The sequence below is a fragment of the Spodoptera frugiperda genome, chromosome 25 (genome assembly GCF_023101765.2).
Source record: "Spodoptera frugiperda isolate SF20-4 chromosome 25, AGI-APGP_CSIRO_Sfru_2.0, whole genome shotgun sequence".
NCBI lineage: Eukaryota > Metazoa > Arthropoda > Insecta > Lepidoptera > Noctuidae > Spodoptera > Spodoptera frugiperda.
The window spans coordinates 14,434,587-14,452,102 of record NC_064236.1 but is presented as its reverse complement, the minus strand read 5'-3'; the positions used below and the strand labels follow the sequence as shown (position 1 = coordinate 14,452,102).

Here is a 17,516-nt window from a genome sequence, read left to right as displayed (position 1 = left end):
CAAAGGGGTAAGCAGAGGTACACCAATATCACACCTGCCTTTCACCAGCAGTGGTAATACGCTTCTGTGTACGATACGATTCTGCTTCGGTGTTTTTTTTTTCACATTAGTCAGTTATGGATTCAAATAAAAATATCATTCTGTAATGGGAGCTTAAGAATTCTCCTTTTTAACTAGAAGAAAGCCTAGAAGCAGTTCTGGCCTCATCAACCTTATATTTAAAATATTGACATGTACAACTGCTATTTTGTACTCTATTTTCAGAGAAAGATTACATCAATATCATTAAATAAAATTTGTAGCAAATTAATTTTGAACCTATTCATGAAGGTAACCAGACTTAGGAAATGAAAACAAAAACTAAACCTAAAACTTAATATTTCAGGTCTGTATAGAGTAGAACATAAGTTTTATCGTCACTATCGATTTACAGTCACTAAGAGATAGTCAGAAATGAAAATTATAAAATTTAATCATTTATAGGTTATTCATGTTCAGCCAGGAACACGTATTTTATTATTCTAATATTTTAGTCCAAAGAAAGTTTCTATAATTATTTTTAATATTTGCAAGAAACTTCTGGGATTAAAGGTACAGGTGCCAATATTCACATGTCAAATTTTATAACCTACGCTTATAGCCATTTATGTTTATATACTACAAAATCATCTAAAGATTTTGTGAGTGAACTTTAAAGAAAGCGCTAAATATATATATTTTTTGAAAAAATAAGCTTATATAGCTGAAAATCTTGAATTTTGTAAAAGATCGTAAATAATCGGTTTGTTTAATGTAAATAGTATCGGTTTTACGGTTAATATACAAAGTAGGTCACGGACCACGGATCGATCGATATTATGGATACGGAAATGAATGAAATCAAAGTTTCTACCGTTCCATCACATCCATATCCCCTCGGAACTTAGCTGCTGAAGCAATGCAATGAACTTAGCAAGGGTTGCAACCCGGGTAATGCGAAAGCTGAGTAATTTAATTTTTTTAACAACCAACTTCGTCACAAATTCAACAATGTGCAAAACTTTAACTGTTTAAACAAATAAAAAGAATTTCAGAAACGAAAATGCATTTTTTCACTTCTTATTTTGCGGATGTTCTTTGGCGGGCTTCATTTTGAATGCTTTCATGCATATCCGCTACACCAGCGCCACAGCTGAAGGTCACCCCTCGTTATACCCAAAGATGGCTCCCCATACCCTGATCTGCGTAACATCCGTTTAGTACAGATACATACAAACTTTTCAATGTGTAGAATGGGGTGATTTTGCTAAGGGATACCATGTGTAAGGGCTTTCAGAGTGTTTTTTAATATTGGAACACCATATTCACAGTGCGCCCAGAATATTTTAATTACAACTTAATGTTGAAAAATATGATGAAATATAAATTAATTTAAGTTTTTATTTGTAAACTTTTGATTCAGATAACACTAAAATTTACTTCTTAAGTCTGAAGATGTGTCCTTCGCCTTAAAGACGTTCATTGGCCACGAATGTTTTGGCCAAGTTTTGCGGTTTTAAAAGAACATTTTTTTCTGACAAATAAGGCCAACATTTTTGCAAATACAGCCAACTTCTGAAGCCAATCGTTTGTGTTGTAATTTGTGGTGTTTGTTTACTTTAGAAACCAAAACAGTGTGGTTTAGTGGTGAAATTCAAGTGTCTGGAATAAAAGTATTAACTTAAAGAAAAAGAAAGCAATAGCTTTTAAGAGTTATTAAGTATTGACTTAATTTAAGGTACGTAAGAGTATTAATAAAATTTAGTTTTGTGTACTGTTACACATTATGCATTATGCAATGTTTGTTGTGACGCGTTCCAATGTTAGTAAACAAATTACGACTTACTATTGTAGTTTTCAAGGTTAGTTTAACCTCATTTAAATGTAAGTGGTTGTAAGTTTCTAAAAACTTTTAAATCAGTTCAAGAAGTTGAGTTCAGAATGCCTTTATTTCATTCGTATATTGTTTCCATACACATTATCTAACCATACCTACTTTTTTTCTCAACCTATTGACCTAATTTTTCAGTTTTTAGTTCATAACCAGTTAATTTTCTTAAAAGAACTTCGAAATCAAGATATTTAAATCTAGACCAATTTTGAATTTAGGGTGAACTAAATTTGAAGTTTTCAATCACTCACTCTGCCAATCGGTATCGTAACCGGAAACAGATCGGATGATTTATTACCTATGGCACTATTAAAAAGTTATGGTAAAGGCACATCCACCTGGCTCATTATAAAGTTGCGACTGGATCGTGCGACTGACACTTGCGATCGGACAGTCTAAGAAAATTAAAGGTTTTTGATATGTTAGGTATTGAAAACGACGACGAAGGTAAATAATTACCGTTACTTCAAGAATATATCGTACAAATCGTTTGTAAGTGTTATAAAAATGCATATAAATTTTCATATAGTTTCTTTGAATAAGACGTGTAGTAAACATTACTTGGAAAAAATATTTCGTAACAGTGGTTTAATAATATTAAAACAAAAGTTTCTTCCGTGTACCATACGACAGTGACGTATTTTAATCACATAGCAACAGGCGGTCCATTGTGAACGCTTGGAAAAAATTGCACTTGCGCAATAGTAGTACTGCATCAATCAATAGAGCCATCCCATTACGCTGCCAGGCCCGCCCGGTGTAAGTTCGTGTCAAGCCATTTTCTTGGCTATCAAAAATTTCTCGCTCGAAAAGGTCTGACAAATCCGTCAAGCTGTGTCGAAAAAATTCAATCGGTAAGTGTCTCCACGTAGATCCTATAGATTTTCCAACATTTTGTCCAACTTTTCAGCTCTGCTTGTATCGACCCCCCCCCCTCCCCTTACCCACGTCTGCCATAGTCGAATTAATTATGCATTAGGATACGTTTACTAGCGCAATTGCCATCGATTTTATATATGTGCTATGCTATACTTTGTGTTAATATACGCGGTTGTATGTATAATTCCTTTGTCTAAAAGTGCTGAGAAATAGGCATATGGGCGTGGCCAATTATCGATCTTATCTGAAGTGCGTAATTAGGTAACAAACAGTGAACTGTGCTGTGATATAATCTGCAACAAGTGATTGCTTCCGCCATAAAAATCGTGAATAGAAGCTGCTCGTGATATATTATTGCAATTTTCTTTAAAGAAACTGAATACCTTGCGGCGAGCTGATAGCGAGTTATTGACTGAGGTCTTTGTGATAAACCAGAAATATAGAAATATTATAGAAACCTAGCTATATTCTTAATATTCACAATAGTTTCTGTGCGAAGCTCAGGGCGTAATCACCGATATGTAGTAGATAATGTGCGATTTTTGGTAACAATATTATTGTTTAAATTCCAGATATGACGCGCAAAGCCTCGAGCGTGGCTAAGTGTCGTCAATGGAGAAACGAGCTAGCCATGGCTAACCCGGATCCGACTCCGGTGTACGATATGTTCAAGGACATACCGCCGCAGCCGACCTATCCGACTCACGTCTACACTACCACCGTTTGTTGCGAAAAGGAGAACTGCGACAAGGCGAAGCTGGAGTCCATGCCGGAGCACTTCTTCTGTGATCCTGGTAATTATCGCAGCCTGTTATTTGTAACAAATTATATAATCACGTTTGACGAATGAGGCTACACATTTTAATATAGATTACATCTATTTCGCAGCTACCCCGTATGGCGTGGCTCCTGAGTGCTACGATAACGGCGAGGCCGCTGCTCCTCCGCTGGACCCGTACATCCAGGCCTACTGCCCCTGCCTGATCAACCAGGGCCAGCTGGTGACCATCTGCTGCGTCCGCCGTGATTGCGATGACTCTACCAAGATTCCGGGGGTAGGCCGCGAGCGTACTCGCAGCCCCAAGTCGTACAACAACAACCACCACAACAACAAGCACCACAACAACCACTCCAACAATGGTTACAACAACCACCACAACTACAAATATTAACTCACTTTCGATCTCTCGGTGTTGTGAACAATGTAAACCCCAATCCTATTCATAAATTCACAAAAACTGATCTTAATTTCACAAAAATCAATTTCTTGTTGATAGATAGCCAACTATGCACACTGTTTTTGAACACTTTTAACTAAATTGTTACAATTTAGACACGAGTTTACCTAAAACTCATAATGGCATGTTGGAATTTACAGAAGTCCTTTTATTGAGGATTTCTTATTCTTTAGAAGTCGAGGCTTAACTTTTATAATAAAATGTATCAAAAAATTCAGGGTTCACTTGTTTTACACAATTGAAAATGCTTTCAAGCAGGATTTCATTTACTACATACATATTTCATACTTTCTAATAATATATCTATCTCATCGTATCGTGTCATGAATTCCTTTAGTGTAACTTGATGTTGTCGTGTGGTATCGATGTTCGCTGACCGTATATTCCAGTGTCAGATTAGGATAAGGTGATTGTATTGATTTGGATTGCTATCTGAAGCGTAATAGACTGATTCTTATAAAATTTGCTAATAGAGGGTTTAACATCTATAGAGAGAAACCAATCAGTCTAGTAACCCGAAGAGGAGATTTTGAAGGCATTTTCATTTATTAAATCTATTTCGACCATTTACATTTGACGATTCTCTTGTAAGCTATTTTTGATTGTATTTTCAAGTGTTTTATTTTAGGTTTGATTTAATTATTTATCATATCATTGTTACTTATACTTGAAAATGGACAAATTTATTTTTACTCTTCTATAAAAGTATTTTTCTTAGAAGTTTTACTCAATGTTGGTATAACTAGTATAATCCACACTATCTACACATGTATACCTAATGTAGTGATCAATGTGGTAATAAAAACTCAAAAAATATTAGTGTTTTATTTCTAATATAGTCGGTCTGTATAGTTTTAAAGACTTGTTTTGTTGGACACTCAAGTGTGCAACAAATATTATTTATTCTTGAGATAACATCCTACGAATATCATTAATGAAGAGAATAGAGACAATACACACATGGTTAGGTTACCAATAAGTATTAATTACTTCTATTTGCATATAAAATACTTTTATTATTGTAAACTAGTGATGACTGCGCGAAATGCCGCGTCTGCGCATGTTGCTAATGAATAAGAGCCTCGTTGTGACTTGAAACTAATAGAGTTTTGCTTAGTTACTTCACATGGCATAGTAGTTATTTTCTTTTATTATTGTTAATTGCAAATAGAAACACAAACATAATAGATATGCCAGTGAAGGTTTAACCGAGAAAATAGCTTGATACTCTTAAAAACGGAAAAATAATGATTACTAAATTATTTAATAGTATTCTATTCGATATAAGAGTAGTTATCTTGAGTAAAAATAATATTTTTGTAATGAAATTTATATTCAATGTATGTGTCACTAGCGGGTGTGAATAGCTGACCGGAATACTTGATAAAAGTTGCAGGTAACCGAGATGATTGAAGAAGGCTTGTGTTCAGCATGGAGTGTCTTGAGGCTCATAAGACGATAATGATCATGTCAATGGTAAAATTTGTCTGGCATCATTATTTATAATATCAGCTACAATACGCCAATTACAGAACAGTTGTACATGTTGTAAAAACATTCATAAATCTAGTTTTAAAATACCGGGTCTAATATCAAACACATTAAATAATAATAAAATTGAGTTTTACTAGTACGTGTTTTATTAATGATGTTCTACAAAATCATATAAAAAATGGTTTGGTTAGTTACTAAACCAGAAGTTAAATATAAGCATACATATTTGTATTGGTATTACTCTTATATTAAACTAATATAAATATTAGTTTGTTTGTAAATACTTCATAATTAAATCATAATCTTCAATAAAAAAAAATATAAATATTAACATCAACAGCCCAGCAGTGAGTTTGCCATAATCTCCACGGTTGGCACATCAGTTGGAGATCGCAGTTCCAAAAATGTTGGTTCATCTAAAATCGCTACTGTTTAATCTCTGCTCTCTCTGCTGTCACCACACGGCTAAAGGCGTGATGATTTTATGTATTTTTAGGTAAACAATAAAACTTTGTATAAAAGTTTAAAAATACTTAATATAAATACTGAATACTTTGTATATAAGTTTTAAAACTTAATGTATACTTTGGATTACAAAATTAAACATTGTAAAAATATAATATAACTTTTACCAAAAAGGAATAGGTAAAGATGCAGGGAAAGATGTAAAACAAACTTTTTAAAAGTTATTGAAAAGCCTTTAAGTTCGTAAATAAACAAAATAAATATACCTATAAAAAGTTCTTTTTGTTAACTTTTATAATTCATAAAAAGATAGTTTAAAAGTATTTGTCTAAGCTGTCGGAGTTACTAAAGTAAAATAAATAATTTTAATATAACCGATGGATTTTTAATTAGTCATATTCTTCTATTTATACATTCATCTTAGCAAATATCGATTGTCACCCGCCATAAATAGGTCGACCGACATCTTGGAAAATCAATAAAACCTCCCTCGTTCAAACCAAGGTCAAACTTTGTGTTCAATCACAAACATCCAACATTAATTTCCACAGGTATTGCAACCAATAAAAAGCATCGCAAAATATTCCTTACTTGTCACACATATGAAATTTCCACCAGTTCGAAAGAGACAAATGCATTCTTTGTCTATGATATTTGATGTACACTGCTGTGTTATATCATTAATTGTCGGTCATAATATTCGTTTAACCGTCAATGTATGATGAACACTGGCCAACGTTTGATCAAGGGGGGTGTTTCACGCAGCATTTTAAGGGTTGAAACCTGGAATGTAGTTGGTAGTGAGTTGCAATTGGAGAAAATATGTTCAGTGTTATTGAGAAATTAAAGTTCAGAAACTTCACTAAAATAATCTTACAATTTTGGAATTCTACTTTATTAGGAAACATGCAATTGCCATTAAATTTTGCTCTAAGCAGACATGAGTATGGTTATAGTTTCTCATTTATAAATCTTACTACTCGATTATCACAGTTCGCGTTTTGTTAATTTTCAGTAGATAGATTTGTAGATAGTGAACGTGAACAAAACGCAGACGCGCGGCATTTCTTAAGTATTTAAATAAATCTTGTCTTTATACAATTTTAAATTGAATTTGTACGTATCTTTCTCATCGCATGTCGTTATAAATCCGGTTGGATATGTTTTATACTGTTTGTTACTGGACTTTTTGAAGGGGTCAGTAAATGTAAACGATCCAGATGTGATCTTAATATTTCAAGGGTCGTCTTAACAAAGAATTGTGCTTATTTCTTATTAAATCTAGGGTTGAATATATGTAGATTTATAAACTGCAGGGTTGGCTTGACCCTGATCGTGTTGTATCTACGGTAAGAAGAGGTAAACTTTGCAATCAAAGCAATCAGTACCATTAAGACTATAGTCTTAATGAAATACTATAGTCTTAATTATCAACTGTGTTTTAGTATTTTTAAACTTTATTTTAACTCATCAATTTTTTTTATAATAAGTAACAACCAATTTGCGATACAAGTTAATTATTTAGTGGACAAATTATTATTGAAATTTCAAATCAAATATATATTACATACAATCGCTTACGCTTGTAAATTGGTAATAATCTTACGAAATAAAAGTATTATGATAACAAAATAACAGCGCGCGAAAATTTACGCAGTAATAAAACACAATATCTATTAGATTTGAAGTGAGATACAGGATAGATACAGATTAAAAATAGTGTATGTTAAAATAAAGTTCCTCAATTAATCAAAATATTATTGTATCTAACATAAAATTCTAAGCGATTTCATATTTTGCTAATTATGTTTACGCGAATAAAATATGTTGTAACATTTAACTTCTCAATTTAATAAAATCTTACTAAAACATTTTCTTGATCAAAACGTAGATAGGAACGCATTCAGTTATTCACCCTGTTTTACAACTAAGCTTTAAGCTCAGCCAATCAGAGAGCAAGAAAGTCCATTGCCGCGTGGGTGTAGAAAATGGAAAATGCAAAGCTCTCAAAAGCTTCAGTGTACATCGAAAGCTGCGCCAACTTCACTTCGGTCTAGGGGGTGGAAAGTTCTCGAAAGAGCTTAGTGCATGCAAGTATGCCCTATAGATTTATATATGCAGGGTAGCGAAGGGAGGGTCGTAAATCAATCGCCGGACTCGGCCTTTCCGTCGGTGGCAGCCGAGCAGAGCAGACGACTTCACCTTCACTCCGAGGCCAGAGCACCGTTCCAGCGACTGAGTTCCAGTTCAACGCAATGGCGGACGGCGCGGAGGTGGGAGAGGATGACGACGAGAGCGACGAAGCCATTAGTAAGTAGTTATTTTATGAATTTTTGCGTGATTTTAACTATTTTTTATTTCAGGCACATTCATCTTGCTGTTCCGGCGTTATGGGCGTGTCTTCTCTCTTTGTTCCCAAAGGTGGTGTCTTGTGCGCCATTTTGAAATCGTGTTGAATTTATTCAATACTCTCAAAAGTAAAAAAGACTTTGCTATTCTTAGCAATTTTCTGAAATTGAAATTCAAGATTTTCTGAATTTCAGTTTTCCTAAATTTTTCTCAAGTGGGCGACTTATAAATATACTAAGTACCACTTGAAAGCTATTTGAAAGTGAAACTATTGATGAAGATAAAACTAAACAATTTTGCAATGAAATTCAAAAAATTCCTGTTCTCTTAAATTTTTCACTAATGAGGCGATTAATAAAAATATATAAAAATGTATCGCCTTGAAAGTGTAATGATTTAAAATTAAATATTTTTGTAATAACTTCAGGTATTTCCTGTTTTTTTTTAATGTTCACAAGTGGGTGCGTGTTAGTGGGTGGTTACATTGTCCGCAACTCCGGTTCAGGCATCAGCCCTACTAGGCCCCACCTGTGGTGGTCTGGTTCTTTGAGGCGTGCGCGGAACGCCATGCGTTGTACACATGGTCGGGCGGCGAGCTACCCTTGCTCGCCGTCCGCAAACCCGTACTTACGGTGGCTGGAGATCGTAACGCGATCCCCGACGCCCGGAGTGTCTTTTTTGGCGGCTGGGGCGTGAGGAGGTTAATTCCCTCACGCGCCCCACCTCCTCCTTAGCTAGCATGATTGCTTCGCAAAAGGAGGAGACGGCATCCCAGTCCGCTTCGCTCCGCACCATGGCATGAACCAATGCCGGAAGCGAGGGGTCGCCGTCGCCGACCACATCCCCGAGGACACGGCTCCACTGTGCCCTCCAGGCGGTCCTCGTTATGATTACTAGGTCCCCTACAAAGTGTTGATTTTATTCAATACTTGTTAAAACTTAACAACTTAGTAAAAGACTTATAAAAAGATACTAAGTCTCCTTGAAATAAAATCTGTAAATCGTTAAAATTCAGTTTTCATTTAATATTTCGTTTAAGAAAGCGCCACAACTCCGACGCCCGCCATTGTTATCTTTATGAACCTAATGCGTTTATTATGTGTTTACAGATAAGAAAATGGCGAACGACCTGGACACGCACCGGCCGTCTGAAGCACCGAGGGTGTATCATTACACCTTCGAGGAGCTTACGAAGGTTGCTACGGATCTCTTGGGTCAACCAAGCATGAACCGTAGCACCGACGTGCATCACGTTGTCGTGCTGAAGCCGAAGTTGGGTCCGTCCAACGTCGCTTTGCACGTCAAACAGTAGGTACACGTACGACTCCCCGATCGAGAAAGATCATTATATCTTAAATCAAAGTCATTTTATTATCTCTCCATTTTTAACAAGTTCGTGTAGATCTTAGCATTCATGTAATCGTAGTAGGTTTAATCGTAAAAAGTTTTGTCACATTACTATGGCTTATCGAAACTAAATATAAGTAAGTAGAAACCTCCTATAGATTAAAGAATTAGGCTTTATATTCCATACTATTAATTACAATTAAGAGCATAATGTTGCACATGAAGTTTTTACTTGTACTAAGTAAAGGTTTTTTATTTTTATTTTACGAGTATCATATGTGTATTGTTAAGGATATTTAATCGCATTTAATGGAACTTATGACATTGAGTATCATATGTGTATTTTTAAGGATATTTAATCGCATTTAATGGAACTTATGACATTGAGTATCATATGTGTATAGGTATAAGGATATTTAATCGCATTTATTGGACTAACATATAAAAATGAGTATCATATGTGTATAGAACGTATGGGAAAGTAACCGCACGTCGACCTTCGGATTCACGAAAATTACACATGAAACAAGAGACGTTAGGTTTGAATAGGAATAGTGCACTTAAAAAACGGCATGTAGGTATTCGCACTAGTTTTAAGGTGTACCAACTTATTTTAAAATATGTTTCGTGATGTATATTCTGCCAACAACTGAACATGTAATCATTTGGCGAATGTTTAATAACATTGCCACTGTAATCGCCATATTTATTCAATATTTAATCGAAAGCATTTTAATCTCTTTGTAACGTAGAAAGTAGAAGTAGAAATAAAAAAAAACAAAAAAAAAACTATGTTTTATTTAAAACTGCCTTACTTAATTGCTATGAAAGTGTAAAAAGCGATTGTTTAACTCAAACCTTGGGTTCAACTCCTAAGAGAAGCTAGATGTGGAAATTAATACTTACTTACTAACCTAAGAAAAAGGAAATATTTTTAGTAAACCCTTTGCAAACTGTACTGGCCTTATAGGTATACAAATATACACAGCATTAAGATATCAGTCACACTGCTGAACATATGTATGCCTCCCTCAATATATGAACTATATACATATACACCCTCAAAACATATGCAATCTAAGCTCGCCCATCCTTTTGTTTGTCATCATGACAATTAAGTACTGAACTATAAACTAGTTTCTTTCATGTAGTGGGGCTTCCACTACATGAAAGAAATTTGTCATAGTCTCCACATTTAGCAGCCAGTTGGAGATCGCACTTAAAGAGTTCAGGCTTTTTATGATCAAAGACACAACATGTTTCAAACCGCTGCAACTCTTCCCTTAGACCACCAATCCCAAGGGAGAGGGTTGAAACTTAACCCAAGAGAAGATTTGTAGTTTATCTGCAATTTAATTCATAAAACATGTATTTCTTCTCTTTTAATATAATAAAATGACATATAAGAGAGGAATATTGTTGCGCTAACAATAGCCGCTATATTTTCTAGTTTCTATCGAATCCACTGCGAAAGACTTATTTTTGGAATTGGTACACAGTCTCACTAGATATGGGTTAAGATCCCAAAGCCACCAAACCTTACCTATTTTTAGGCCAATATATATAAAAGTGTGTACAGTTAACATAATATACACAACCGCTAGCTTTGACTCAAGTACCAGGTGCACAGGGAAATAAAAATTGTACACCGCGTCAACTGTGCAACACACTGAACAGTTGACGTGGTGGCTGGGCGCCCGGCTGCCGTGCAATGTATAGCGGGTTCGATTCCCGCACGGAGCAACTCTTTGTGCGATCTATAAATAGTTGTTTCGGGTCTAGGTTTCATGTGAATGTGAAATTGTATGTTCGTAAACGCACCTACGACACAGAAAACAATCATTGTGTGAGGCAACGTTTAAAAAAAAAGTATGATGGTTTTGAATGTTACACAAGTTTGATAGTCATATATTTTAAATAAATACCGTATAATAACTGTACGGTTTTCGGAAGTATTTTCTAAATTTCTTCCTTTCATTTTCTTTTATTTTAAAACGTTGCCCCAAACTAAAAAAAAAAACAATTGCTATTAAAACATTTTTAGTTTTATCCTGCATCGTGTTTTAAACAGCATTTACATCCATAGGCCCTGCGTCGACCAATCAGATAAATTGTTAGTATCGCAAGGTGGTTTAAGCGTTTTGTATGGACCAATGAAATGCGTCGTTAATTAGTTTTGAATATTGGTAACTTGAACCTCATGGTACGATAAAACTGTAAGTATCATCCTAAATTTATTGTTAGCTTAAATATGTTTGTTAAACGTTCATAACATAGGTTCTTTGTATTCTAGTATTCTATAAACATCTGAGGTAAATAATTATAGTAAATAAGAAAAAATCATAAAATGTCTTGCGTGCACCGACCAATCAGAATGAGTCAACATGACAATGTTGGTACACCATCTGAATCTTAGCCAGCTCTCTTAGCTTGCTCTGAATCTAATTACTGAACCATAACTTTCCTGGAACAAAGCCAAAATCATAAACAAAATGCATTATTTATAGAGGTTTTTTTAAAAATCAAGTCACATTAAGATTTCTTTTCTACCGTATGTTTAGTTTTCTACCGTATGTTTTGTAATTTTTCTAGAGCCACCCCTAGCCAATCAGAAGGTTGTTGAACCCGTTTGCACGGACCAATCAAATGCGTCGTAAATCTGTTTTGAATGTTGGTAAACTGAACCTCGTGGTAAAGCGCAACTTAAAACATTGTCTTAATTTATTTGCTAGCTGGCATTTTTTGCCTAAATGTTCTTAAATTACGCTTTTTGTTTACTAATACACTATAAACACACGAGGAAGGAGTATTAATGGATAAAAACATCAAAAGTTAAGTTTTACGGTTTATGCGTGTATTGGCCAATCAGAACAAGTTGATTTATTGTTATGTTGGCATACCATACTAAAGCAAGCCAATGGTGTGCTCTGAAACTAATGACAAAACCGTAAATTCCTGAGAACAAAGCTAAACTCGAAATCAAAATGCAATGTTTTTAGACCTATTTCTGTAAATCAAAAGTTATTAAAACACGTTAAATGAGATCCTGTACCCTAATTTTAATACTAAATGCATTTAAACAGCGTTAAACTTCATTCATAATTCTCAGCCATGTTCGAATCGGCAAATCAATATATCGCCCTTGCAAAAAAGGGGTGAAAGTCCGATTTGTCAATAACGATTACAAAGTGTGCAATAAATTATGTTGTTTAAAAAAAATAAGATTAAGGAAAAAGATGTAGATTCTTATTTTAAGTTAATATAAATTACCTATATGTGCATTTAAGTGGTATAATTTAACACAAATACTTAATGTAGACATAAAAAAAAACAAGTGAGTACTGTAATAAGAATACTAGACACAAACTTATTTATACAAAGCTCGTATTAGATCAAAAACATTGTTCACATAAACATAATATGCAATAATGAATTACCATGTTATTTGATTCAACAATACCTGTACACTACGCATAGCTTTTTTAAGGAAAATATATTATGAGTTGATTGAAAAAGCAATAAATTGATGTTTATCATCCCCGACATAGGTACCCAATAAAAAGAACATTGTTATAGAAATGTTTGTACTCTTCATTATTTCTTTTTGGTTTTAAGAGGTATTTGAAAGAGCCAAAGAAGGTTGTTGAGCCTCGATGGAAGTCTTGATCTAATAAAAACCTGAAATTCTTTACTTAAGATATAGTGGTATTATTTAAAACTTTATTAGGTACATTTGCAGTAATTTTTTACGTGCCGACGAGGGGCGCCGACGTCGTAGATGAACGGAATTGTATGGAAAGGTAAGTAAGTTTGCAAAAAAATTAGGAAAGTCATCTAGACGAGGATTTTGAAATCGAAATTATACATACCTGTAAATTTGAAACCGAAACAATAAACTAAAAATGTTAAATAATAAATTAAATATACTATTAATCGACGTCAATTCAATGTAATCAACATTAAACATTAAACATAGGTATGTGATAAATGAATTGTGTGGTTAATATAAACACAATCTTAAAACTTGGATATCACATAAAATTTATTCAATATAAACATAAACATCATATACAATGTTTAATTTTATAGCAATATCTATAATACTTTAGGAAAACAAGACAGTTGCATTTTGCAGTTAGACCCCTATTCATTAGGGTAGTAATTACATATTATATGATAATGTTGGTACACGTCTCTGCGTTAGCCAATGGTATGCTTTGTTTATTCATAAAGACGGAAAATAAATAGAATTAATCGAAAATCTTTTTAAACTAGATGATGTTTAAACGTTTCAAGAGTTGTTTTGCATATTTATTTTCATAAATTAAACAATATTAACGGGGTAAATCATCATTTTCAATTTCCCCAAATCCAGCGTCCACCAATCAGATAAAGCGTAGTGTCGCCACGCTGTCGGATCGATACCCATGGACCAATCAACGTTTTGTATGGTAACCACGGAAACCTCGTGGCAAAAGTTTTGTCTTATATTAATTGTTAGGTCTTATTGTTTATTCAAAATGTTGTTAAAACATATTTTTAATCCTATCATATATAATAAATATGTGAGAAATGAGTATAAATGGTTAAAAACATCAATCGTAAAGTTTACCGTTAATAAAAGCACGGACCAATCAGATTGCGTTATTAATCTACGCTCCCCACGTCAGCCCTAGTCTAAAGTGGTGTAAGTCTGATTTTATAGAAAATGAATTATGGAATAAAATTATCAGAAAAACATGCTGCCATGTTAAGTGATATCAGATTTAACGTATCTGTAAAAATAAGAAAATAATAAAACCAGAAAAGTATAAGTAAAAAAAAATAATAGTATGATTCAGCTATTATAAACGAAAATAATCTGCTGTTAATTGACTTAATTGCAAATTTATAGTTTAAGTTAATATAATATCCCAAGTTTTCATTTGGTTGGTGAAGGTCAATAAAATTGAAAAGCATTAGACTCTTACAAATAATAAACCCGTATCTAATCACCAAAATGTAAGAAAAAATAAAAAATCTAATCTATTTAGATCACACATATCATATTATAATATCAGTCACAAGACGTCCACTCCTGAACACTCCACTTTTGCAATTTTGATACAGCCAATGTATCAAAATTGCAAAAAAGAAACTTTGTTGTAGAGTGCATATTTAATTCATTTTGACACTTTTCAATAGTTAAACTTTAGTTCCTTGTGCAATTTTACCTTTAATTTATATCGAGACCCACGTTGGGCGCCAAACATCGCATAGTATTAGAAGCTAAACAATAAGCGACAAAAATATGAAATCACACATAATGTATGCTTTTTATGAGATTGGGGGGCAAACAAGGAGCCGTATCACCTGTAGGTAAGCTATCAGTGCCACTCATGGATACCCGTAACACCAGGGGTGCAACAAGTGCGACCAACAACAAGTGCTGGCCTTTTGGGGCTTGGGGATTTGACTATTGGAGAAGGTCCAATCCTCCAATAGAGCCTCCGCCAACCTCACTTACATGTTTTATATCCTCAAGTCTTACTTTATCGTCAGTGTATGTAAAAAAAACTGGCCAAGTGCGAGTCGGACTCGCCCATGAAAGGCTCCGTAGCAGCTAGCAGATGACATAATATAAAGTTATAAAATAACTTGGTTTTACATAGTGTTTGTATGAACGACAAAGTCATTCGTATATTTGCGCTTTTTGGAAATATATTATATTATTTCTTAAAATGTAATATTAGTATCTCGTTCTAACCAATTAGACCCCTACTAACTTTTAAAATAAGAGAGTGAACATATTATTCCACTTTGGAAGCGTCTATTTTTCAAACAATTGATTTTGGCGGAAAATAGTTTTAGAAACCTTAGTGTCTTTTTTAAAGCCCTATCCATAGACACCCATCACGTATATGTTAGCTGACGGACAGACGGACGGATGGACAGATAGATAGATATGACGAATCTAAAAGGGTTCTGTTATTTGCCAAAAGTAACTTAATACATAATATAAGAGCATGCAAGTTTGTTACCAATTAAAAATCATTCATATTACGTATTGGATAATAATAGATATTACTTTTGGATAGTAGTTTTAAAATAACACGAGCAAAAACACGAAAATTATGCACTGAAAGAATTCTTTGCGACTCATATAAAATTTCATTTTTGGAATTACACCGCTTTCCCATCAGTCGCAATGAATGGTAATGTTGGTACACCATCTCTAAACCCAAACCTCGTGGTAAACCAAACCTAAAAATATTGACCCAAACTTATTGTTTGGTTGTTTTTAGTTGTTGAAACGAGTTTTTAGTTTTCTAATATACTTTAAACATACGAGGAATCAATATTTTTTGATAAAATATCAATCGTAAAGCTTTCCGATAAATTTAGGCATCGACCAATCACAATCAGTCACGATGACGTGATATGGGCTACTCTTTTGGGGTGAGCCAATGGGGTGCTTTCAGTTTAAGTGGGAAGTCGCCACGTGTTGAGATTCGGTTTTTAATGCCGGTTTTCACATAGAAACCGGAAAATCGGAAACTGCATGAATTAAGCTCCGAGCTTAGTTGGCACAACTAAGTAAAACATAACTAGATGGCGCCACTGCTCGATTTTACGTTTCGTTCTACATGCAATGAAAGTTTCAATGCTCCTGATGTTGTCTGCAGATGCCCGTGTGACTACCAACCCCAATATTTATCATTCGAAATTTGAAAGTTGCGAGTCGTGACAAACAAATGGCGCCAAAATCCAAACCAGCAAAAACATTATTTTAAAGAGACAAGGATTTGTTATTCTTTTCTTTTTCTTTTATAATTTTGTTTCAACAACAGTAAATACTTTGGAAATTTTTAACGTAAAATTCATATTAGGATGTGTTACGTTTTTTTCTGTAGCAAGTTACGTTTGTGCTGACAAAAAAATGTAACTGCTTTGTAATGAATGATAATGTCTCTCATGCACTGCTGTAGACTAATGTAAGCTATCTACAAAATACTGATCAGGGCATTCTGCACATATTATTTGGGATAAAATATTTATTTACTAAGATCATGTCAGGTTATGTAAAGAGTTTGAGACTCATAATTTAATAATGCGTATGATAATGAGGTAAATCTATTGCTATACACTTAAGTCAGGCTTCAATTTGAATTTAAACAGTCTGTATCTAAATTGTTTTTCAATTAAGTATTTATCCTTATAGTCATGGCATTTATTAAGTTTAAAAATAATATTTATTCTTAATAAAATAAAGGTTATTGTTGTGTATTGTAAAATACGATTGACTTTTCAAAATCCACATGAGTGATTTTTTTTTTGTCATATTGACGGATATGAATTTATTTATTTTTGCAAACTTCTAGTATCTCTTAACTAATAAATTGCAAGTTTAGTCTTTAACTCTTTCATCTGATTCACTATAACGGTAATTAATAGAGAAGGATCAAAGAGTAGGTTTATGTTAAGTAGTGTCCACTACTTACCATAAACCTACTACTAACTACTAGTAATCTTTTGGCTACTATGCTGATGACATTAGTTTTGGTTAACTCATAATATTGTTACATTTGGATGTGTTATTGTCTAATGATTTGTAGAATTAATAATAATTAAAGATGATAGATTTGTAAGCAGCACAGCCAGCATTGCAGAGTCCAGAGTACTTAAAGTCTTCAGAAAGAAAACTTACCAAGTACTAGCAAGCACAGGTTAGGCTTTAGATTTCTAAGTAACAAAAATGTAATATTTTGTTAGTTGCACTATAGATTTTATGTTTACTAAGATATAAGCAATGTTATGTATTTTACATTAGAAGTGAAATGATGTTTTTTGATTTT

The 17,516-nt window shown here is 33.7% G+C and overlaps 1 protein-coding gene and 1 long non-coding RNA gene across 3 annotated transcripts; both read left to right on the top strand.

The window, feature by feature from the left end:
- The first annotated feature begins 1,609 nt into the window (after positions 1-1,609).
- On the top strand, positions 1,610-4,842 carry LOC118263128 (uncharacterized). Of its 2 annotated transcripts, none has more exons than XM_050704286.1 (3): positions 1,610-1,756; positions 3,361-3,582; positions 3,659-4,842. In XM_050704286.1, the coding sequence occupies exons 2-3, from the start codon at positions 3,363-3,365 to the stop codon at positions 3,958-3,960; spliced, it is 522 nt and encodes a 173-aa protein (XP_050560243.1). In that variant the 5' UTR covers positions 1,610-1,756; positions 3,361-3,362; the 3' UTR covers positions 3,961-4,842. The 2 variants fall into 2 exon arrangements, with proteins under 2 accessions (XP_050560243.1, XP_035430857.1); XM_035574964.2 differs by lacking the exon at positions 1,610-1,756 and adding an exon at positions 2,609-2,763.
- A 2,853-nt stretch (positions 4,843-7,695) lies between these two features.
- LOC126912403 (uncharacterized) lies at positions 7,696-13,377 on the top strand. Its single transcript, XR_007707107.1, has 2 exons — positions 7,696-8,295; positions 9,444-13,377. It is a non-coding gene; the product is annotated as an uncharacterized LOC126912403 (long non-coding RNA).
- The last annotated feature ends 4,139 nt before the right edge of the window (positions 13,378-17,516 follow it).

Excerpts from the sequence above, each read along its gene's own strand:
- LOC118263128 (XM_050704286.1), top strand. The coding sequence starts at position 3,363 with ATGACGCGCAAAGCCTCGAGCGTGGCTAAGTGTCGTCAATGGAGAAAC. Across the intron at positions 3,583-3,658 it reads GCACTTCTTCTGTGATCCTG|ATTACATCTATTTCGCAGCT; the intron begins GTAATTATCGCA and ends ATTTTAATATAG.